The sequence below is a fragment of the Lynx rufus genome, unplaced genomic scaffold, assembly GCF_022079265.1.
Source record: "Lynx rufus isolate CCGP_SWC_20201006 ecotype Redwood Valley unplaced genomic scaffold, mLynRuf1.p SCAF_1, whole genome shotgun sequence".
NCBI classification, from domain to species: Eukaryota; Metazoa; Chordata; class Mammalia; order Carnivora; family Felidae; genus Lynx; species Lynx rufus.
The window spans coordinates 153059969-153085031 of NW_025814823.1; the positions used below are offsets into that span (position 1 = coordinate 153059969).

Below are 25063 nucleotides of genomic sequence, written 5' to 3' on the forward strand. Positions count from 1 at the left end.
CTTTTTTGTTGGTGCGGTTACAGCATCTAGATGGAGATTTGCCAGAGAGCTATTCAGTTAGAATCTTTCTAGCATGCACTCAGAGGAACGGGCGTGTGAATGGACAGGATAACATGCTTGACCTTTTGAAATAAATCATTTGGATATGATATTTGCTTGAAAAGGTAATAAACAAGGCTCACTTAGCTCCTAAGTGGTGTGTGTGTGTGTGTGTGTGTGTGTGTGTGTGTGTGTGCATATGTGCGCATGTGCACACGTATATCTTAGGTAGTCTGACTGAGGAATACCTGACTGTCTCTACAGGGCCTTACATATTGACAAACAGTGGGGATGAATCAGTGTTCTAGGAAATTAGCCGTTAGGCTTCATAAGAAGACTCTCTCCTTACCCTACCCAGGCTTTGACCAGGAACAAAGCTCCTGCCATCCTGAGCAGTATGCAGTAGCAGCTTTTAATCCAGTTTTATAGGAAAGCCTATAGTTTCCAGCTGTAACATTGATAATGCAGACATGCCTGTATCTGTACACAGTATAATTTCTTTCTAGTGAGGTCAGGATTCTAGTTCTCTTTTTCGTTTTAAAAGTATTGTACACATTTTCTTTTGCTTTTGTAGATAAGGGGTTATCTTGTGGTAATGGATGACTGTGTATCTTTGTCTGAGTCCATAGCCATATCATCTCTTTTGTCTCTATTGACATTTATGTCTGTAGTGACAAATAGAAGAAATTATGTATGCATTTTACTAAAAGGGAAAGGATAAACTTGAACATCTTTTGGAGGTCTTTTTCATTATTTTATGATCTCAAACCCATTTTTTCTGGGAAGAGAGGTAAAATCATTTTGTTTAGAGTATATGTAGTCATTGTCCTTAAAAAAGCTTTACAAGTATGTCCATGAAATTTGATACATCATAATATTTCACTAGTATATGGCATGTTTATTACCATATTAGGGAATTGTCTTAGCATTTTGCTATTTATCTTTATAGGTGAAGATTATAGCATAGCTTCATCAGATGTGGTCTTGCTAGAAGGGGAAACCAGTAAAGCTGTGCCAATATACATCATTAATGACATCTACCCTGAACTGGAAGAATCTTTTCTTGTGCAACTGCTGAATGAGACAACAGGAGGAGCCAAATTAGGGGTGTTAACAGAGGCGATCATTATCATTGAGGCCTCTGATGACCCCTATGGATTATTTGGTAACCAAACTAGTTTTAACTCATTGATATAGATCATACATTTCTTTCTTTTTAGGGACTTAGGATTAATTTGATCATGTTTCTCTTTTTAACCTGCTGTTACTGATAACATAGGATACCTGTACACCCTCACTCGCAGTGCTTAGTGGTTATTAAAAGGAATCAACGTCTTAGCATAAATATGTAAGGGACAAACTTTTAGGCTTTTAAGTCCGATATGACCTCGAGATGTGTTTTGTGGATCTTAGACAATTTTTTCAAAAATTAACTTACAGAAATTTACACAAAAGTTTGGATTTCTGGGCTTTCATGATTAGCAGGAAATCTGACAACACTGAGCCTCCTTTCCTGCATAGCATCAGTTGTGGGTACAAACTAACAGCTGCCTCTTTGATCCAGGCTTCTGCTGTGCAATTAGCCACAGAACTTAGTAGACCCACTTCACTCATGACTGGTATATGCCTGGCCCTGTGGGATCCTGAGTTTGTGGTTTCTGTTTCTATCATAGAGAACAATAATTTGGAAATTTTGAAAGATTGCTTAAGGGAAAAAAAGAATCAACTATAGGGTAATAATGGTTAGCTCTGTGTTGCCTCAGTTTCACTTTGTATTTGAAATGAACTCTGTTCTGCCCTTCAGGTTTTCAGATTACTAAACTTATTGTAGAGGAACCTGAGTTTAACTCAGTGAAGGTAAACCTGCCAATAATTCGAAATTCTGGGACACTCGGCAATGTTACTGTTCAGTGGGTCGCCACCATTAATGGACAGCTTGCTACTGGTGACCTGCAAGTTGTCTCAGGTAATGTGACCTTTGCCCCTGGGGAAACCATTCAAACCTTGTTGTTAGAGGTCCTGGCTGACGACGTTCCGGAGATCGAAGAGGTGAGAGGAATGGCTAGTATAGAATGACACTGTAAATCATACCTTGTCTTATAGTGACTAGAACAGATGGCTCTTATTGTGGCATTTATAGAGAATGTCAAGTTAATTATTTCTACAAGAATTTTCAAAATATGGTAGTGATTTTTACAGATAACAAAAGCAAGAATATTCTAGAAAAAGTTCTTGTACATATTGCATTTTGTAAGTTTTTTGTGCAATTACATTGTATTTTCAACATTTTCATTGAATGATTAAATATACATATTTATAGATTTAACATGTATATTTATACATTTTTCCATATAAACTGTTAATTTGTTTGTATCTAGATTCCCTTTTAGCTTGAGTGCTAGCCAGTTGATGTTAATTAAATTTAGATTTTGATTTTCTACTTCTTTATTTATTCTTTAATAGTTTTGAGAATTTAGTATATGGCAGATACCACGTTAGACATATCTACCTGATATTTCATGGTAAATAAGCTAGGTGGCAAGTAAAAATAGAGCCTCAGTGGGAAAGTTGGTTCATTATTAATATATATTAGCTAAAGATAATTTTATATTATGAAATTCAAGTATTATTAAAGCCTAGGTCTCATTAAATTACTTTTAACGGCATTTATTCTGTAATAGAATCAGATTTTTATAGAAAGGAAGTCCATAACATTTCACTTGAGTGATAATTATGTCATTATTCAATTCTAAAATATTGGATATTAGTTAATACAGATAAAACATTTCTCTTTCCTTCTCTCTAAATTAGGTGGCATTATGATATGATGTCTTTTGTTTTAAATTTTGTTAGAGAATTTCCATTTAAGATAACGTGGAAAATAAAGCATAATAGATTACTTATAAAACATACATGCAATATTTTCCCTAAATAAAATGTATTACTGAAATGGTAACTATAAACAAGGATCTAAAAATTGATTCCCAAGATTATATTACTGAATATTAAGGAATTTAAGTAGCCTGTGTTTATTATATATAGTTGTGCTTTATTATTAAAAGTTGATAATGGATTATTCTGTTACGTGTTGGGTTTATAAATGTAATGGGAGTTTCTTTGAGTCCATTCATATTACATTATATTTTGTCCTTGTTTTTGTATGGATTATATGTTTGATTCCCCCTCCTCTCCCACTGCATCATTGTTATTTTAATTTCAGAACTGGGATTCTGTTAAGGAAATTTTCACTGTATTTTTAGGTTATCCAAGTGCAGCTAACTGATGCCTCTGGTGGAGGTACTATTGGGTTAGATCGAGTGGCAAATATTATTATTCCTGCCAATGATAATCCTTATGGTACAGTAGCCTTTGTTCAGTCGGTTTATCGTGTTCAAGAGCCTCTGGAGCGAAGTTCCTGTGCTAACATAACTGTCAGGCGAAGGTATATGAACTAATGGCTTCTGTCTGTGGGGGGAATGGGGCTTGTGGGTGGTAGGAAGTGACCTCTTGTGCAATTAAATAATTTAGGTTTTGTGGTTATTATAAAATATAAATTATTTTCTAGGTTGTGGTAATTTGTTAATTGAATTATGCCTATTAATATGAAGAACCCAATACATTTATCATACCTATTCTTAGTGAAATGGATAATAGATTATACATCATTGGGCTTTCTAACCACAGAAAGTTACTGCTTTAATCTCTGGTTTTTTTGAATTAGAACTTAAATACAACTAGCTTCCAAATTAAAGAATATTCAGATGCTGTATGAAGTGGTTGTGTTTTCTGCATGTGTGTGTGTGAGGCAGCAAACAGTTCACCGAGCTTCTTCGGAAATAGAAAAATGAGGTGTTGGGAATTTGTGGCAAGTAATTACATTTCCTTAAAATGAACTCATGCCATTATTGTTATTACTTTGTTTCTGTGAAATCTGGTAATGAAAATTCATTTTCTAATTCTGTTCAATAATTCTGAAATGGATATGATTTGGCTATCTTTGAATAGCTTGTTTAAGAGTAACTATTGTTTAATTGCAAACCAGCAGGATTCCCTTACATGAGGAAGTAAAATGTTGAATGACAAATATAATTAAGAAACATGGTTGCATTTGTACTATTACTTTTACACTTAAAAAAAGTAAAAACTCCAGTCAGTATTTTCCTTTTCTAATTAATCCACAGATTGCTTTGAGTGCTTAACCTGTCTTTTAATTGTCACTCCATGTTTTAGCGGAGGGCACTTTGGTCGGCTGTTGTTGTTCTACAGTACTTCTGATATTGATGTAGTGGCTCTTGCGGTGGAGGAAGGTCAAGATTTACTGTCCTACTATGAATCGCCAATTCAAGGGGTGCCTGACCCACTGTGGAGAACTTGGGTGAATGTCTCTGCAATGGAGGAACCCCAGTATACCTGTGCCACTTTGTGTCTCAAAGAACATGCATGCTTGGCATTTTCATTTTTCAGTGCTTCTGAGGGCCCCCACTGTTTTTGGATGACATCATGGATCAGTCCATTGGTTAACATCTCAGACTCCTGGACCTACAGGAAAAACATGACAAGGGTAGCATCTCTGTTCAGTGGTCAGGCTGTGGCTGGGAGTGACTATGAGCCTGTGACAAGGCAATGGGCCATAATGCTGGAAGGTGATGAATTTGCAAATCTCACAGTTTCTATTCTTCCTGATGATTTCCCAGAGATGGATGAGAGTTTTCTAATTTCTCTCCTTGAAGTTCACCTCATGAACATCACAGCCAGTTTTGAAAACCAACCAACCATAGGACAGCCAAATACTTCTACAGTTGTCATAGCATTAAATGGTGATGCCTTTGGAGTGTTTGTGATCTACAGTATTAGTCCCAATACCTCAGAAGATGGCTTATATGTCGAAGTTCAGGAACAGCCCCAAACCACAGTGGAGCTGATGATCCTCAGGACGGGGGGCAGCTTAGGTCAGGTGATAGTCGAATGGCGTGTTGTTGGTGGAACTGCTACTGAAGGTTTAGATTTTGTAGGTGCTGGAGATATTCTGACTTTTGCTGAAGGTAAGTGATGGTTCTAAATGAGGTTTGGTTTCCCCTGGTAAAGTCATTCTAGTCAATTTTTATGAAAATGTTCATAAGAATTCTTACTGTGTAGATTGTTGCTAATATATGAAAGTGCAGTATGGTTTAAAAAAGAAGTTAGCTTGTTAGTAGTTGACATGGCATATGTAGAGTGACTTGTATCTCTTTTAGTTTATTCAAAAAAGATTTTCAGGGAATGTGTGTATCTTATTCCTTTATAGTTACAGCAGTACCTTTAAGGAAACAGGCAACTCTAAGGCAAGTTCTAATTTTGTAAGGGAAATTACCAAATTTCATACTATTTAGGCATGAAGATTTATCCTGATTTTTCTAGTACATATTAAAAAGCTTCTCAGTTAATACTCATTTTCCTATGTATCAATACTTCTTACCCATGAGAATTTTCAATGAAAATAATTTGTAAGTATAAACAGTATGAACTTTGATGACTTCATTGATATTAAATTAAGCCTAGTGATAGAACAGCTTATAATAATGTTCTTAGGCTTGGATGGGATAACTGTTGTAAATTTTCATGAACAATATAATTATAGGTAAGTTAGCCAACACATTAGAATTAGGGTTGGATTCATGGGTTTTCTTTTCCAGGTCAAATTGAATCATGTTATTTAGATTTGGAATGTTTAGATGTTAAAATAATTATCTTTGGGTGGGAGAAAGATATCTTTATTAAGATCATTGTTTAAATCCTGATTTGGGCAATTATAGATTCCATATAGTTTTTAGCATAGAGTTTGCCTGAATGAAAAAATGGACACATGGGGCACCTGGGTGGCGCAGTCGGTTAAGCGTCCGACTTCAGCCAGGTCACGATCTCGCGGTCCGTGAGTTCGAGCCCCGCGTCGGGCTCTGGGCTGATGGCTCAGAGCCTGGAGCCTGCTTCCGATTCTGTGTCTCCCTCTCTCTCTGCGCCTCCCCCGTTCATGCTCTGTCTCTCTCTGTCCCAAAAATAAATAAACGTTGAAAAAAAAAATTTTTTTTGAAAAAATGGGACACTTAAAAAAGCCTCGCAATATACAAAAAAAATGAAGGAAATAAATATTATTCACAATTCCATGTATTAGAGCAATTGATTACATCTTTTGTTGTTTAACTTTTTTGCATATACTGTTTTTGGAAACAGTAATTGGAGGTCATGATCATGATGCATATGTTGTATATTTTTTGACATATCTAATAAGTATTATGTTTTAATTTTAAAGATAAATTTTAAAAGTAAATTTTAAAAATAAATTTTAAAAGTAAATTATTAAAATTTAAAAGTAAATTTTAAAAATAGCACATCACATTTCTATAACGGTTATTTCCTAGTAAATGATTTTGGGAATAATGGAATATGATATGCTTGGTGGAGTGGGGACCACAGGTTGGTAATTGGTAACATTTCTCCTTATTTCAAAGGAAATAATGAAAACATAATGAGGATGACTGGAGATGAAAATTTAAAGTTAGATTTTCCAGCAGCTTTACTAACTACAGAGAAAGTTATATGAAGTAATAGCATTGGGGCGCTTGGATGGCTAAGTGGATTAAGCGTCTGACTCTTGATTTTGTTGTCATGATCTCTTGGTTGTGAGATCGAGCCCCACATTCACCTCTACACTGGATGAGGAACCTGCTTAAGATTCTCTCTCTCCCTCTCACTGTGTCCATCCTCCACTCATTCTCCCCCCACCAAAATTTAAAAAGTAATATACAAGTTAGTATTACCTTGAATTATAATTTTAGCATCACACAAAATGGACTATATTTAATATCTAACCCAGATTCTTAGATAATCTGTAGTCTCTTGAGGCAGTCATGATACTGTGAATTGATGAAATGTAACAGGGTCATGAGAGAACATGCATTCGTATCCCCTTTCTCCTTTTTCCTGCCTTTTCTCATCTCACCCTTTCATCCTCTTTCCAGAAAGTGGTAAAGAATTAGGTGGAGGAAAATAGGCTGAACTACAGAAGCCGTGTCATGTTTAGAGGTGTTTAGTGTTGCTCCATGCACACTAGTGGGATCCTAGTGCAAATGGGAAAATAGATTGCTTGAGCCTTGCCATTGTTACACAGCCCTCTGAATTCCTCTTTTGCCTTTTTCCTTCATTTCCCCACCTCTTGGAAACTGATATTTGATGCTGTCATCTAGTTATCCAAAGACTCATCTCCTTCAGGCTGGTTCTTTTCACTCAGAATTTGCCATCCCTTTTCTGTTTGCCACCCTTTGACTGCTATTTCCTAAGTGTTCCTAGTCTTTTAGGGAGGTATTGGCTCGATTACCTAAAGAAAATTATTCACAGCAATGCCAGAATGAGAATGAGACTCCACTCACCTCGAGAGAGAGGTGTTTCTGAAAGAACATGCTTTAGAAATCCTTTCCCTGGCTAGGCCATTGTTCTAGGCAAAGACCAGGAATAAAAATGTGATTCTTTGAAATAATTCTACCCTTTAAAATTTTTTTCCATAATTCAAAATGTCCTTCTCCGCAATCTGTTCATGTTAATAAAATATTACAGGGTTTTATATGTGAAAGGATATACAGATTAACATACAACTTTTGCTTATAGTGGCACTAATACTGTTCATGATATTCACTTACATGTTTTTACTTAACTTTTTAAAAATGTTTGTTTGAGAGTGAAAGAACTTGAGCAGGGAGGGGCAGAGAGAGAGGGGGAGAGAGAGAATCCCATGCAGCCTCCGCGTTGCCATTGCAGAGCCCAAGATGGGGCTCCGTCTCATGGATGGTGAGATCATGACCTGAGCCTAAATCAACAGTTGGACGCTTAACCGACTGAGCCACCCAGGTTCCCCTTACCTTTTTAAAATGGAAGTAATTTGGGACTTTCGTGAATTCTGTATGTTGGTGATTTTTTTACTTCGGTTTTTATTGTACTATTTTTTTTTTTTAATAGGTGAAACCAAAAAGACGGCCGTCTTAGCCATTTTGGATGATTCTGAGCCAGAGGATGATGAAAGCATCATAGTTAGTTTGGTGTACACTGAAGGGGGAAGTAGAATTTTGCCCAGCTCCAGCACTGTTAGAGTGAATATTTTGGCCAATGACAACGTGGCTGGAATTGTTAGCTTTCAGACAACTTCGAGATCTGTCATAGGCCATGAAGGTGGGTTCCTTTTTTTGGTCAGCACATTCATTCTCTTTTCCATGGAAGTCATTTTTTGTTTATTCTTTTAAAGTTTCCGGTGTTTCTTTTTTATCCTTTCGTTATTTTGTAGAGCTGTGTATATAGTGTGCATGGAACTTAGCTGGGAGAGGGCTCTATAGTGAACTGTGCAAATACTTAGGAGCCTTGAAGATTCCAGCTTGCTTCCTCCCACTGGTGTGATTTTAAGGGAGTTAGTCAGACTTGGGGTGCTCAGCTTTCTCGTATGTTAAATGACAAGAAATACTACTTACGTCATAGTTTTTTTAGGATTACATGAGTGAATGAATGTAAAGTGCTTATCATAGTTCCTAGCAAGTGTCTATGTACTTAGTGATAGTTGTTGATATTAAACTGTGAAACACTGGCTCCTTGTTCAAAACAAATAGTAGTTTGCAGTTGGAGAATATATCAGTGTGGATTTTATATTGTGTTGATGTATTTTATGAATGAAGTGCCAAACTAGAAAAAAATTAGAATGTGTCCATTTTTTCTTTAATAATAAAGATTTTCTTGAATCCTCACTTAATATTTTACATCTTATGTAGGGTTTTGCATATATGAGCTAATTTTTACTTAAAACATTTTGGCAATGTCTTTTGTCTTTGAATAAGCCTGTTTGAGATAAAACTGGTATTTATAACTTGCTTCACTATAGTTTGTATTTAGAAGAATAAATAACTGTACCTCAAAGATAAGAAGTGACAAGGATATAGCTCATGTATTTGGACTTGTGTTTTACAGATGAGGAAACTAAGACACAGATTAGGTGACTTGACAAGGTCATACAGCTAGTTAATTGCTGTGCTGGAAACTACATATGTTTTAGTGTGCATTACCTTTTACCTTACTCTAAACACGGGAGTTTATTTAACTTACCAGTACAAGTGTCTGAGCTGTTTTTCAACACTCTTCCCTTTTATTGTGGTTTAGAATCTCATGTTGTCATAGCGATAATAAAAATGACTAACAGGTTGCTGTAAGTGCAGTCTAAAGACAGATCATCAACTCTCAAAAAAATATTTGTAATATAAAAGTCATTGTAGAAGTTAATCTTAATAATAATGACAGCAGCAATAACATTTAGTGAGTCTCTTCTGTGTGCCAGACATTTAACATTCGTTATTATACTTCATTTGAACACTAGTCCTATAAAGTGGGTATAATAGTATACACCTCATGTTCTCACAAGGAGACTGAATTTCTGATAAATTAAGTAGCACACAATTATTCATAGTGGAGCTTAAACACAATACTGTGTGAACTCAAAGTCCATTACTAGTGTATAGGGAAGGAAATCTGTGAGACGAAAACATGTTTTCCTTGAATTTAATCTGCTGCATAACTTGATGTTGTAGGAACTTTTGGTAAATATTTCACATGATTTGAGTTGAAAGAATAATGACTTTGAGTACCAACGTCCATGTGAGAGAAGCAAGTTGATCAGAGAACCTGACTCTATCTCAGCTTATAGGTGGAAATTGGATTTTTAGAGATAATAGTTGAAATGAGGAAAATTAATAAGATCTTTGTGGATAGAGGAAGAAAAGCAAGGTGTTAAAGATGGAGCCATGTGGAACACCAGGCTGAAGTGCTGGGAAAGAAAAAAGACCTACCTTTTGGGAGAGAGAAGGCTCTCCCCGAGGTGGGAAGAGACTAAGAGAAGAGTGTGTTTTCATTCATTATCAGAAGAAGAAAGTAACCTGGGGAGCAAGTGAGATTAGATTCCCAAATGGGCTGGAGGAAACAGTAGTAAATGTAGAGGATTTTAAAGGACAACTTGGGATGGGAAACAAATATCTAAGAACGTGGAAGTCTTCGGGCAGTGCTCCTCCAAGTAGGGTCCTCAAATCAGTGCCCATCCACAAAGTGCTTGCTTTGTGGCAAGATAAGTTTAGAAGTTGAAATAAGCCCTTCTAGAAACTTTTAAAACATTTTCATTTTGTTAATAACCAAAAGCATTGTCTGTGGGCTTGTAATTTGTATGTATTTATGGGGTTTTTTTTGCAAAGAGAAAAAAGAACTAGTAATTAAAATCAGTAGGCCACTTGTGTTATTGGTCAAAAATGTGCATTATCATATTTCTCTGAAGCCATGAGTTTGGTACTGGAAATAAAACATTGACTTACTTTCACTGCTTGCATGAGGGCTCCCTAGATTTTTCTTATTTTCTAAATAAAATTTGAGGTGAATTCGATTCCTTTACATGCTTTCCTAAACCTTTATTCATAAGTTTTTTCAAGAGTCTAAATTAATTCTCTTTTTCCCTTTTTTTTAATGTTTATTCATTTTTGAGAGAGAGAGAGAAAGACAGAGCATGAGCAGGGGAGGGGCAGAGAGAGACGGAGACACAGAATCCGAAGCAGGCTCCAGGCTCTGAGCTGTCAGCACAGAGCCCGATGTGGGGCTTGAACTCACAAACTGTGAGATCCTGAGCTGAGCCGAGGTCGGACGCTTAACTGACTGAGCCAAATAGGTGTCCCTATTTTCTTTTTTCAAAAACATTATATTGAGCCTCAAGAATTTAGAATTTTGTGTGTATGTTACCATAAGCTTGCACAGAGAAATGTGTATCAACCATATATGTTCACCAAAGTGAATTAATGAGAATTTCATGGTGATTCTTCAAGATAACTGCTGCACAAACAGTAAAAGGTGCCTGGGTGACTCAGTTGGTTAAACATCTGACTTCGGCTCAGGTTATGATCTTGCAGTTTGTTGGTTCGAGCCCTATGTCGGGCTCTGTGCTGACAACTCAGAGCCTGGAGCCTGCTTCAGATTCTGTGTCTCCCTCTCACTCTCTGCCCTTCCCCCACTTAGGTTCTGTTTCTCTCTCAAAATGAATAGACATTAAAAAAAATTTAAACAGGGTAAAAAAAAAAATCATGCCATGTGGACTTAACTAGTGTTAACCCTGCTTTTGGCCTAGTGTTGGAGTTTCATTTATGTGTTTAGGTTTAAAATGTGGACTATCCTGAACTTCTGGCTCTGGAATACCTTTTTAGTTCGTGGAGAGGAATTGCCTCCGTGCTTAACAATGTACTGAATTCTGTAGAATTCTATTTCTTCTTTTTGTTGTAAAGCAATTGGACAGATGCCCTATGGTAAATATTACTTTCTTTCTTTTTTTTTTTTTTAATTTTTTTTTCAACTTTTTTTTTTTATTTATTTTTGGGACAGAGAGAGACAGAGCATGAACGGGGGAGGGGCAGAGAGAGAGGGAGACACAGAGTCGGAAACAGGCTCCAGGCTCTGAGCCATCAGCCCAGAGCCTGACGCGGGGCTCGAACTCACGGACCGCGAGATCGTGACCCGGCTGAAGTCGGACGCTTAACTGACTGCGCCACCCAGGCGCCCCAAATATTACTTTCTTTCAAATGGAATGGGCAAATTTAAAAATAGGGGGCAATAGATTTTTACTGTGGTTGAAAACTATATGTGTGCCAGTTATAAATCCATGTTAGATGTGTCACTCGGTCATCAACTCAGCAGCATCCTAATCGTCATGCCATATTCAATGGATTTAAAGATGTGCCTTTTTTCAGAGACAGTTTGAACCTTTTTTAGGGAGAGATTTGAACAAGAAATGCAATTTTTAAACATACAGAGCTGCTATAGAGTAGACACACTCAACGTTTTTCTCAGTTGTTCATATTGACAGTTTGTGTTGCACATGATTCATATCCCTATATAATTAGTTTAAATCATTTTCTGTTTATGGTAGAGGGCAGTTAATTTGGATGGTCCATATATATATATATATATATATATATATATATAGCATGTGTACATGTATCTGTTAAAATACATTTCCTTTGTTTTAATTTCTATTATTATTGGACACGGTATAGTTGATGTTTATCTTTTAGAAAGACTCCTGGTTTGTTTTGGGAACAGGTAGACAAAACAAAACAATTAAAGTTGTTAAAATACATTTTACATTTATATTTCTTAATCTGCATTAGGCTAGGCCTAGATGCTATATGATAGATCTTCTGTTTTAGAGTTCTATGGTATCACCAACTTTTGGTGGAGTGTGCATTTTATATCAAAATGATCTTCTGCGAATGTCGTCAGACTCTCCTGTGGGTAAGGGCATTGCTTAGGCTTTCATTCTGGGCAAAAACTAGAAGGCACTGTAGCATAGCACCTAGCAAAATATTTATATGACAATTATAACTTGCCCTCCTTTTGCATTCCTTTTGTCCTTGCCTTTTATTCTTAAAAGACTAAGCACCTGTTTCTAAGTCTTCCTTTTCCTGTGACTGTTTCATGACTCCTCATCCAGGTAGAGGGTAACTCTGATAATTTTTCCCAGGAAGCATATTAAATGGACCTGGTTCCTGGGAGTCTTTCCTAAAGAGGCAATATCACTACTGTCATTTTGATTATTTGTTAGGAAAATTTTCACACTCTTTATGCTTTTTCACATGATTTACAGTGGGCTTACATGATTGTATTTAAGGAATACTTTCTTTACCATTTATTTATATGTGTGTATTTGTGTGTGTATCCTGCTTCAAGCTGTGTTTCTTGCAGTATTGTCTTGCAAGTTACTTGCATGGTAACTTGTTAAATTTTTAAAGGTGGTATCAAATGGGTGTTTTTAGACTTTGAGCATTTTACGCGCATTAAGTTTGTAGGAGGACTTTACTTTTTTTCTCTCCTTAGCATTTCATTTTTATTTTCACTTTTTAATGGTATATTTTCCCACAGATCTCCGTGTACAATCTTGTAGTCATATATTTTATTATTATGATTATAGGTTCCCCTTAAACGTGGATCTTTATTGACCTACATTTTGTTTTCTTGCCACTTGTGTTCATAATGCATTTTTAGCACTTGATCAAACTTCTGTAATTTTCTTCTTTTACTATTAGTAAGTTTTGGGACTTAAAAAATTTTAAAAAACCACGACTATAAACCTTTTTATTTGTGTCACCAGACCACACTGTAGGTGAAACTGCTTAATTACTCCAAGGTTTTCTTTATGTCTCTCAGTTAATAAACCCTTCATTGGATACAGAGCTGCCCTATGAGAAATTCTAGAAGGTATACAATAGAGGAACTCTAGGATTTCATAGTGGTGCCTGTCTTTTGTTCATATGAATTCTACAAGTATATAAATTTTGAATGATATCTTGGCAGTTATGGCTCATTCTACAGGCTTTCTTTCACTAACCTTGAGATAAATTGATTCCTAACTAGCAGTCCCTATATGGTTCAAAAAAAAAAAAAAAATACTTGTTCTCAGACATAGTCTACTAATGTAATGGTGATTAATTTTTTCTTGTATTAAAACACTGAAAAATATATACACTAAAGTATCTGGGAAATCTTATTTAGAAGTCTGATACTTTTGCCTTATGTTTTCCACTCTCCCCAGAAAATTAATTGCCCTAAAATTAGTTATGAGTGCTTAACTTTAGCATGAAATTTTTATTTTGTTTTTTAGTAACTGGAATTAAGATAAACTTTAAGTTAATTAATCCATGATATTTTAAGAAACATTTCTCTTAGAAAATACCTTCAGAAATAAAAAAACATTGTAGTAATTTAAAAATTATTAGAAAAATATTAGAAAATGTAAACATATTTTGTCTTATTTCTCCTCTCCTTGTTTAAAGAGTGTTAGAAGTGTTTGCTTATTGGATAACTAAGTAAAAGTGATACTTGCAGTGAATATGCATGGATTTCAACTATAAGTCTATGCCACAAATTTAAATAACTCGTGTTCTTTTAAAGTCTTTGGAACACCATTCCATTTATCTTTTCATTAAAAATTATTTTTTTAGTGATATAGTTCATTAACTTTGTGTTCATCATCATCTGTGACTTTTGAATTGAGCATATGTTCTCAACAAGCAATGTGGCCATCAGCAATACTTCCTAGGAACTTACTTTCCTCTTTGAGTAGTTGAAAAGAAATGATTGTCATGATTTTCTTCAATTTTACAAAGTATTATGTAAGGATAAAAGCCGAGAATGCAAAGTATCTAAAATACCTCAATCATCCAGGAAGGAAGACCGTAACTTTGGTGAAGTTACAGAGGCTGATGTACAAATTTGACACCTTTCCTTTGTATTTCTTTTTATAAAACAAAATCATTGATGGTATATGTAAGTTACAATTTGAAGAAATGTGATTTTCAGGTATTTGCAAGCATTTTTATGCATGCATTGTGTAAAATCACATTGCATATCAGTGTAAGGAATTTGTGTCCTTTTGAGAAGTAAAGGAAGAATTTACTTGTGTTATTACTAGTTTTGACCATAGGACTTTTTTCCCCTTTAATTTACAGAACATTTATGTTCTGGTGCATGTTTTGGAGTGTATGAAAGTTTGTGTTTCCCATTTTAGCATGTGCTTTTGGTAACTTCTACATATTGAACTTCCTGAACTACTAAATGAAAGTATTTAAAACTGGGATCCCTATGTTAATAAACAATAAGCATGTATAAAGCTTCTGGAAAATTCAAAACAGGACAGCCTTTTAATGTTCATAGAAAAGGTGCTGTAATAGTTGCATGTTTGGAATTGGGGTTTTGTTGGGTTCAAGTGCTATTTATTTTCTGGTAAACATTTATCAATCTTTACATTTCATTTACAGGAGAAATTTTGCAATTCCATGTGGTAAGAACACCCCCTGGTCGAGGAAATGTTTCTGTTAACTGGAAAATTATTGGGGAAAATCTAGAACTCAATTTTGGTAACTCTACCGGACAACTCTTCTTTCCTGAGGTATTACTACAAAGAAAAGATTTAACACAGCTATGTAGGGAAAACAATGTAAGTAAAACCTTGGTTTGCGAGCATAATTCGTCCTGGAAGCATGCTTATAATCCAAAGCACTCATATATCAAAGTGAATTTCAAGAACAATTGGCTCACTTATGATCATGTGACATTCAGCGTCATGTACTATTCGTTTTGCAAGACATTGCTCGTTTATCACGTTAAAATTTATTAGAAATGTTTACTTGTGGAACACTTGCAAAACAAGTTACTCACAATCCAAGGTTTTACTATATTTTGAAGAAAATGGGAAAACTCTTATTATGTAAAACAAGGATTAACAGAGATTGATGTGAGAGTTCTCTTTGAAACCTAGAGGAAGAACATTACTCGAAGAATATCTAAGACTTAAAAAGTGCCCGGGGCAGGGTGCCTTGATGGCTGTCAGTTAAGGCTCCGTCTCCTGATTTTGGCTCCGTTCATCTTCTCACGATTCATGAGATTGAGCCCTGCATTGGGCTCTACGCTGACCGCTGCTTGGGATTCTCTCTCTCTGCCCCTCCACTGCACATGCGCGTGCTCTCTCTCTCTCTCTCTCGCTCTCTCTCTCTCTCTCTCAAAATAAATAAATAAATATATTTCAGAAAGTGAGTTTGTTTTTCCTGTGTCTTTGGCAGACTTACTTGAAGGAAATCGTATATATCAACTTTGTATTTGAGCCAAGCTCTCTTGCTGCTCTCCTGCCCTCCCACTTCTGGTGTCCACGGTGTCATTCTGAACAGGATGGATAGTGCTTGTCCTTTTCTGTTACTCCTCACTGTCTTGGAACTTTAAATGCAAGACAGTAACAAATTTAGCTCTTAAGTATCTTTTTATGTCTTGTTCACACTGAATTTTTGAGGTTCCATTTAGAAGCTCTTTCTGATAGATTGAAAGAAGGTGATTGGTGGGAAATAACTGTATAAGAGCATTTCTTGGATAGAAAATCAGCACCATTTAATTATAACTCTCCCATCTTCACCTCTTTTCTGTACTCAGTATGAATTCTTGTTTGATAGTGCGTTTCATTCTTTTTCTTCCTCATTTCCACTCCCTTGATATTAAGCCACGTTCCATAACTTTCTGCCTCGAGTACTGCATTGGCCTTCTCGTACCTACTTTTCCTGCAACACGGCCTTTTTCATCGTTCCCCTTTTTCCTATTCACCACTGCCATAGAAATCTCCCCAACGTATTGCTTTGTCTTACATTTTTAGTAGAGCTACATTGCATATTCGATAAGATCTACATTCAGTAGCTCAGCATTCAGGATCCTCTGTAATTAGCTGCTGTCTACTTTCAGCCTGGTTTCCCCATGAGTCAATGGTTTTTATTTATTTTTTAATCCACAGGCTGCTTGTTTAAATGAAAATTTATTTAGATGCATAATTTATAAAGCCAATAAAAGCAAGAGATATTTTGTGTTCAGTGGCAATGGAAGGATGAACTTCTTTCTGTTTGTCATAGGGGTCATTGAATAAAACGATATTTGTGCATTTGTTTGATGACAACATTCCTGAAGAGAAAGAAGTATACCAAGTCCTTCTCTACGATGTCAGGACACAAGGTAATTCAAAATTCAATTTAAAATTTTTTCTAGCAGATTGTTCTTTTTAGAAAATAATACTTGCTATGTCTGTATTTAACAACTAGATGCATACTAATTAAGAAATATTACTTTATTTTTTGGAAGTATTTCTTTAAATATTGTCGGTCTCATAAAAATGTTAGATCTAAAACAATCAGCTCAAAATGGGAATTCTTCTCTTTGTGGATTCAGGAAATACCTCTAGAAGTTTTGCTAAATATTTTCTTCTGGAGTAAAATACATTTCCAAAGAATAATTTTTCTGTAATTAATTTATATTAGGAGACCAATTTGGATTTGGGCCAGTTGTATAGATAGCTCCAATCTAATCATTTCGAGTATATTATCTGGGTACTTCCTTTAATTTCTACTCAATTTCTGTAATTCGGATGATTATTATAGCAAATGATGATAGTATGTCAAGTGAAAATATTTTATGATTTACTTTCTAGGAAAAGAAAACTAAAATGTAGGTTCTGTTTGTCAACGTGAAGATTTCTGTTACAGGGTTGAATGAAATAGAACACTTTTTGGGCGCTTCAATATGTTTCAGAGGGTGGGGTTATAATTTAAGTATTTAGAAGTTAATGCCAAATCACTGTTAGATTTCTTGTGATCCCTGATGTTTTTAGGGGTTCCACCAGCAGGAATTGCTCTGCTGGATGCTCAAGGATATGCAGCTGTCCTGACTGTAGAAGCCAGTGATGAACCGCATGGAGTTTTAAATTTTGCTCTTTCATCAAGATTTGTTTTGCTACAGGAGGCTAACATGACAGTTCAGCTTTTCATCAACAGAGAATTTGGATCTCTAGGTTTGTGTTACTGTAGCGTGAATGGGGTTTCCAGGCAGGTGCTCTTTCAGTATTCTACGTGTGTGGATGAAAGCCATTGCTAAAATAAATCAGAGACAGGAGAGACAATTCACTATTTGTTAATTCAGAACAAGACTTTATAACTTTTTTATTTTTGAAGTTTGTTTATTTATTTCTTTAGTAATCTCCACACCCACTGTGGGGCTCAAACCCACAGCCCTGAGCTCAAGTCACATGCTTTTTTTTTTTTAATTAATTAATTAATTAATTTTTAAATTTACTCCAAGTTGGTTAGCATATAGTGCCACAATGATTTCAGGAGTAGATTCCTTAATGCCTCTTACCCATTTAGCTCATTCCCCCTCCCACAACCCCTCCAGCAATCCTCTGTTTGTTCTTTGTATTTAAGAGTCTCTTATGTTTTGTCCCCCTCCCTGTTTTTATATTATTTTTGCTTCCCTTCCCTTATGTTCATCTGTTTTATATCTTAAATTCCTCATGTGAATGACATCGTATGATATTTGTCTTTGACTAATTTCGGTTAGCATAATACACTACAGTTCCAGCCACGTAATTGCAAATGTCAAGATTTCATTCTTTTTGACTGCCGAGTAATAGTCCATTGTATGTGTGTGTGTATATATATTATATATATACACACACACATACATACCACATCTTCCTTATCCATTTATCCATCAATGGACATTTGGGCTCTTTTCATACTTTGGCTGTTGTTGATAGCGCTGCTATAAACATTGGGGTGCATGTGCCCCTTCAAAACAGCACACCTGTATCCTGTGGATAAATATCTAGTAGTGCTATTTGCTGGGTTGTAGGGTAGGTCTATTTTCAATTTTTTGAGGAACCTCCATACTATTTTCCAGAGTGGCTATACCAGTGTGCATTCCCACCAGCAATGCAAAAGAGATCCTCTTTCTCCACATTCTTGCCAACATGTGTTGTTGCCATGTTGTTAATGTTAGCCATTCTGACAGGTGTGAGGTGGTATCTCATTATGGTTTCCATTTTTTTTTTAATTTTTATTTTTTAAAATTTTATTTATTTTTAAAATGAAATTTACTGTCAAATTGGTTTCTGTACAACACCCATTGCTCATCCCAACAGGTGCCCTCCTCAATGTTCATCACCCACTTTCCCCTCTCCCCCCACCATCAACCCTCAGTTTATTCTCAGTATTTAAGAGTCTCTTATGGTTTGCCTCCTTCTTTCTCTGTGACTTTCCCCCCCCCCTCCTCCCCCCTGGTCTTCTGTTGAGTTTCTCAGGATCCACAAGGAGTGAAAACATACGGTATCTGTCTTTCTCTGCCTGACTTTTTTCACTTAGCATAACACTCTCCAGTTCTATCCATGTTTCTACAAATGGCCAGATTTCATTCTTTCTCATTGCCAAGTAGTATTCCATTGTATATATAAACCACATATTCTTTTTTTTTTAATATATGAAATTTATTGTCAAATTGGTTTCCATACAACACCCAGTGCTCATCCCAAAAGGTGCCCTCCTCAATACCCATCACCCACCCTCCCCTCCCTCCCACCCCCCATCAACCCTCAGTTTGTTCTCAGTTTTTAACAGTCTCTTATGTTTTGGCTCTCTCCCACTCTAACCTCTTTTTTTTTTTTTCCTTCCCTTCCCCCATGGGTTTCTGTTAAGTTTCTTAGGATCCACATAAGAGTGAAACCATATGGTATCTGTCTTTCTCTGTATGGCTTATTTCACTTAGCATCACACTCTCCAGTTCCATCCACGTTGCTACAAAAGGCCATATTTCATTCTTTCTCATTGCCACGTAGTATTCCATTGTGTATATAAACCACAATTTCTTTATCCATTCATCAGGCTCTTTCCATAATTTGGCTATTGTTGAGAGTGCTGCTATAAACATTGGGGTCCAAGTGCCCCTATGCATCAGCACTCCTGTATCCCTTGGGTAAATTCCTAGGAGTGCTATTGCTGGATCATAGGGTAGATCTATTTTTAGTTTTTTTGAGGAACCTCCACACTGTTTTCCAGAGCGGCTGTACCAGTTTGCATTCCCACCAACAGTGCAAGAGGGTTCCCATTTCTCCACATCCTCTCCAGCATCTATAGTTTCCTGATTTGTTCCTTTTGGCCACTCTGACCGGTGTGTGGTGGTATCTTAGTGTGGTTTTGATTTGTATTTCCCTGATGAGGAGTGACATTGAGCATCTTTTCATGTGTCTGTTGGCCATCTGGATGTCTTCATTGGATAAGTGTCTTCTGTTCATGTCTTCTGCCCATTTCTTCACTGGATTCTTTGTTTTTCGGGTGTGGAGTTTGGTAAGTTTTTTATAGATTTGGGATATTAACCCTTGATTCGATATGTCATTTGCAAATATATTCCCATTCCGTTGGTTGCCTTTTAGTTTTGTTGATTGTTTCCTTTACAGTGCAGAACATTTTCATCTTGATGAGGTCCCAGTAGTTCATTTTTGCATTTAATTCCCTTGCCTTTGGAGATGTGTCAAGTAAGAAATTGCTGTGGCTGAGGTCAGAGAGTTTTTTACTGCTTTCTCCTCTAGGGTTTTGATATTTTCCTGTCTCACATTCAGGTCCTTCATCCATTTTGAGTTTATTTTTATGAATGGTGTAAGAAAGTGGTCTAGTTTCATTCTTCTGCATGTTGCTGTCCAGTTCTCCCAGCACCATTTGTTAAAGAGACTTTTTTTTCATTGGATATTCTTTCCTGCGTTGTCCAAGATTAGTTGACCATACATTTGTGGGTCCAATTCTTGCATCTCTATCCTATTCCATTGGTCTATGTGTCCATTTTTGTGCCAATACCATGCTGTTTTGATGATTACAGCTTTGTAGTAGAGGCTAAAGTCTGGGATTGTGATGCCTCCCGCTTTGGTTTTCTTCTTCAATGTGACTTTGGCTATTCGGGGTCTTTTGTGGTTCCATATGAATTTTAGTATTGCTTGTTCTAGCTTTGAGAAGAATGCTGGTGCAATTTTGATTGGGATTGCATTGAATGTGTAGATTGCTTTGGGTAGTATTGACATTTTAACAATATTTATTCTTCCAGTCCATGAGCACAGAATGTTTTTCCATGGTTTCCATTTGTATTTCCCTCATGATGAGTGATATTGAGCATTTTTTTCATGTATCGGTTGGCCATCTGGATGTCTTCTTTACATCCAGAGAAGTGTCCCATTCTTGTCTTTTGCCCATTTCTTCACTGGATTATTTGTTTTTTGGGTGTTGAGTTTGATAAGTTCTTTATAGAGTCACATGCTTTTCTGACTCAGCCAGCCAGATGCTCCTAACTTCCTTATTTTTGAAAGATTAAAGTAATTATCTATCATCACAGAAATGCTGTGTAACAATCATAAAATCTCAGCAGTGTGTAGTAATAGGCTTGTTCTGGGTCCACTACCATAGATTGGGTTTGGCCTGGATGGCCCTACTCCAGATGTCTCTCATTCTTCTCCTGGGATCATTAGAGGCCCAAGAAAGTAAACAAAAGCTTGCCAGTCTCCTTGAGGTCTGAGCTCAGAACTAGCACATAATCACTTTTACCTTGTACTAACAGCCAAAACAAGTCACAGCCAAACTCAAAGTCTGAAGGCAGCTCAGTATACCTTACCCACAATGGGATATCACTGAGGTATTACAAGGCCAAGGTTATAGGAAAAGGTAAGGAATTGGGGCCAAGAATACAAGGTACTGCAGGTGCTTTTAGGAAAGTCAAAAAGTTAACACTAAGATATCATTTTAAAAGTTTAAATAATTATAAAATCTCTTCTCATCCAATTCAATTAGGAGCCATTAATGTCACATATACCACGGTTCCTGGAATGTTGAGTCTAAAGAACCAAACAGAAGGAAACCTTGCTGAGCCAGATGTTGACTTTGTCTCAGTAGTTGGCTTTCTGATTTTAGAAGAAGGGGAAACAGCAGCAGCCATCAACATTACTATACTTGAGGTAAAACTATTTTGCTATTGTTATATTAAATCCAAATAACCACAAAGAAAGTAGAAATTGATGGAATATTCTAGTGCCTTTAAATCAGCTTATTTCCTTTTGTGATTTTTTTTTTATTAAAATTTTTTTTTTCAACGTTTATTTATTTTTGGGACAGAGAGAGACAGGGCATGAACGGGGGAGGGGCAGAGAGAGAGGGAGACACAGAATCAGAAACAGGCTCCAGGCTCTGAGCCATCAGCCCAGAGCCTGACGTGGGGCTCGAACTCCCGGACCGCGAGATCGTGACCTGGCTGAAGTCGGACGCTTAACCGACTGCGCCACCCAGGCGCCCCTCCTTTTGTGATTTTTTTTACAACCACACTGGGGTTTCTGTTCTTGTCAAAATAGGCTGGTCTGTTGTTGTGTATTTTGTTATAGAAACATCTCCTGATAAAGAGAACTTCCTTAGGGCAGTCCCCTTTAAGATAGGCATTGTCTTACAAGATTCCAGGGAAGCATTTTGATTACTCCAAAGGATTCGTTGGACCAGCAAATCCATGTAGGTCAGCATTTTAGTTGTTAGGACTGGTTAAATTAGAGATAGTGAGAAACTCACTGGAGGCTGATGGCATAAAATGTGATTACGGTCAAACTTAAAGTTATCACTGGTGACTGAAATTACATTTTAAATGATTTTTCATCTTGTAAAACCTCATGCTGTTTTGGGACCCAGTGCTTCAGCTACCTGAATACATTTCCGAAAGGTTTATGAAAGTAGTATGTATGGAGAAGGTAGGAGATGGTATGTATGTGTGTTGGAGGGAAGACCATAAATACTGCTTTAGAAAAATAATTTTCAACTAGTCTGTAATTGGGGATTCTGTTTTTGAAAAGGTTTTATTTGCTCAGAAGCTTTTTACTTTTAGTAAATTCTAAGTAGTGTAAACCATTCATCATCTGAAGTTAGTAACTCTTACACTTTGTTGATTACCATTGCATAGTGACCTAATACAGTAGTATGAGATCTCTAGAGCCTTAAGATAAAAGGTAATACTCAGCATGTGACATGTAACACGATTTGGTAAAAACAAAACAAAACATTAAGCCAAGTCTTCTTTCAAATATGTAACCTATTAATACAATAAGTAAATATAAATAAATGGATTATTCCTTAGATATGATCATTTTTAAAACAGAAAATATGTAGCCAACCCTTCTTTTCCTTGCAGAGTCTAGTTTTATGAACATAGAGTTTCCAGTTTACCTTTTTTTTCCTCCTTAGGTCTTTGTAACCCTTTCTATTCCCTGAGTGGCATGAAGTTAAGAGACTACAGGCCTATACAAAGAAATGAGCCAGGCCTGGGTTGGGGGACAGGGTGAGCAGTGATAGGGGAGTTGCTGCATGAGAGTGCAGGGAGCTGCATGAGAGTTGCTGCTGGGATGAGTGAGGGACTGTCCCTTTTACATAACTGATTCTATAACTCCCATTGGTCTGTATATTATAGAAGATAGTTTAGAGACCATTTCCTATTTTTTCACAATGAAATACATCTCCATTAAATAAAATGAATAATACAAAATGTATGTACTGACACTATGCACACACACACATACACACACACACACACACACACACACACACACAGACATTGGGTTTTTATGTAAATATTGTTGACTGTCTTGTCATGATTGACAGGGGTTTTGCTAGTCATTAAGTTTTGGATACCTGCCTTATTTTCAATGCTGTTATGGGCACTAGTGATTAAAAGTAATAGTGTATTAAAATTAACCATCACAGGGGTGCCTGGGTGGCTTAGTCAGTTAAGCATCTGACTTCATCTCAGGTCATGATCTCACAGTTTGTGAGTTCGAGCCCGCATCGGGCTCTGTGCTGACAGCTGAGAGCCTGGAGCCTGCTTCGAATTCTGTGTCTACCCCTTTTTCTCTACTCTTTCCACTGTTTATGCCCTTTCTCTCTCTCTCTCCCTCTCAAAAATCAATAAACATTAAAAAATTAACCATCACAAATAGCTATCACTTTTAAAGACTCTCTGTAGGCCAGGCACTCCATACTCATTATTATTTTTTTTTTTTAAATTTTTTTTTTCAACGTTTATTTATTTTTGGGACAGAGAGAGACAGAGCATGAACGGGGCAGGGGCAGAGAGAGAAGGAGACACAGAATCAGAAACAGGCTCCAGGCTCTGAGCATCAGCCCAGAGCCCGACGCGGGGCTCGAACTCACGGACCGCGAGATCGTGACCTGGCTGAAGTCGGACGCTTAACCGACTGCGCCACCCAGGCGCCCCATACTCATTATTTTTAATCATTATTACAGTCCCCAATTGTTTCCCCCATGGTGGAAGCTGAGGCTTTAAGTAACTCACTTAAAATTACAGAATTTGGTGTTAGGTCTCCTTGACTGTGAAGCCTGTATTTTTTTTTTTTCATGGTATTGTATTCCACATTCCAATCATTGGATAGTAAGGTAATTTAAAACCTTCTTTTCTTCCATTATATTTATCAGTTTTGTATATTTGTGTTATTGGTTGACATATCAGTTTAGGAAAAAATATATTAGCAGTTTTGTGTGTTGAACCTAATAACTTATCATACAATAGGTGTAAGTTTATACTTTTATTATTTTTTTTTTAGATTTCAGCTTTATTGAAATATTAAATACTGCATGGTATCACTTATGCAGAATCTAAATATATAAATATATATAAATATATATTAATAAATATATATATAAATATATATATATAAATATATATAAATAAATATATATAAATATATATAAATATATATAAAATTGTAAGATATTTAAAATGTATATTGTGATTTTTTTTAAAAAAAACTTTTATTATTTTTTTTTTAGATTTCAGCTTTATTGAAATATTAAATACTGCATGGTATCACTTATGCAGAATCTAAATATATAAATACATATAAATATATATTAATAAATATATATATAAATAAATATATATATAAATATATATATAAATAAATATATATAAATATATATAAAATTGTAAGATATTTAAAACGTATATTGTGATTTTTTTTAAAAAAAGTTCATTTACTTTGAGAGAGAGAACATGAGCAGGGGAAGGTGCAGAGAGAGAGAAAATCTCACGCAGCTTTCCGCAGCCTCAGTGCAGAGCCTGACGGGGGTTCAAACTCACAAACTGTGAGATAATGACCTGAGCCCAAGTCAGACGCTTAACCGAGTGGGCCACCCAGGTGCCCCTGTGGTGATTTGATACATGTATACATTATGAAAGAGATTCCTCCTATCTATGTAATGGACATATTTATCACCTGACTTTTTTTTGTGTCTGAGAATTTTTAAAATTTCAATTATATGATAACAGTGTTATTACCTATATAGTCACTGTGTTTTACATGAGACCCTTGGACCTTATTTATCTTAGAGCTGAGTTTGTACTCTTTTACCAACTTCTCCTTATTTCTCCCACCCCCCCCAGCCCCTGGCCCTGGCCACCAGTTTGCTACTGTCTATTTCTGTGAGTTTAACTTTCTTTCTTTCTTTCTTTCTTTCTTTCTTTCTTTCTTTCTTTCTTTCTTTCTTTTCAGATTCCACATATAAGTGATACCATGCAGTATTTGTTTTTCACTGTCTGGTTTATTTCA

At 36.1% G+C, this 25063-nt stretch overlaps 1 protein-coding gene across 1 annotated transcript in view; it reads left to right on the forward strand.

Annotated features, from left to right (window-relative positions):
* Nucleotides 1-25063, forward strand: part of ADGRV1 (adhesion G protein-coupled receptor V1) — a 543587-nt gene that overhangs the window by 95548 nt on the left and 422976 nt on the right. The window contains exons 30-38 of the mRNA XM_047076463.1: nucleotides 989-1204; nucleotides 1844-2088; nucleotides 3300-3481; nucleotides 4270-5081; nucleotides 8026-8235; nucleotides 14886-15016; nucleotides 16515-16614; nucleotides 17267-17446; nucleotides 21258-21421. Coding sequence (XP_046932419.1) covers nucleotides 989-1204; nucleotides 1844-2088; nucleotides 3300-3481; nucleotides 4270-5081; nucleotides 8026-8235; nucleotides 14886-15016; nucleotides 16515-16614; nucleotides 17267-17446; nucleotides 21258-21421 — 2240 coding nt within the window. The remainder of the gene's footprint in view (nucleotides 1-988; nucleotides 1205-1843; nucleotides 2089-3299; nucleotides 3482-4269; nucleotides 5082-8025; nucleotides 8236-14885; nucleotides 15017-16514; nucleotides 16615-17266; nucleotides 17447-21257; nucleotides 21422-25063) is intronic.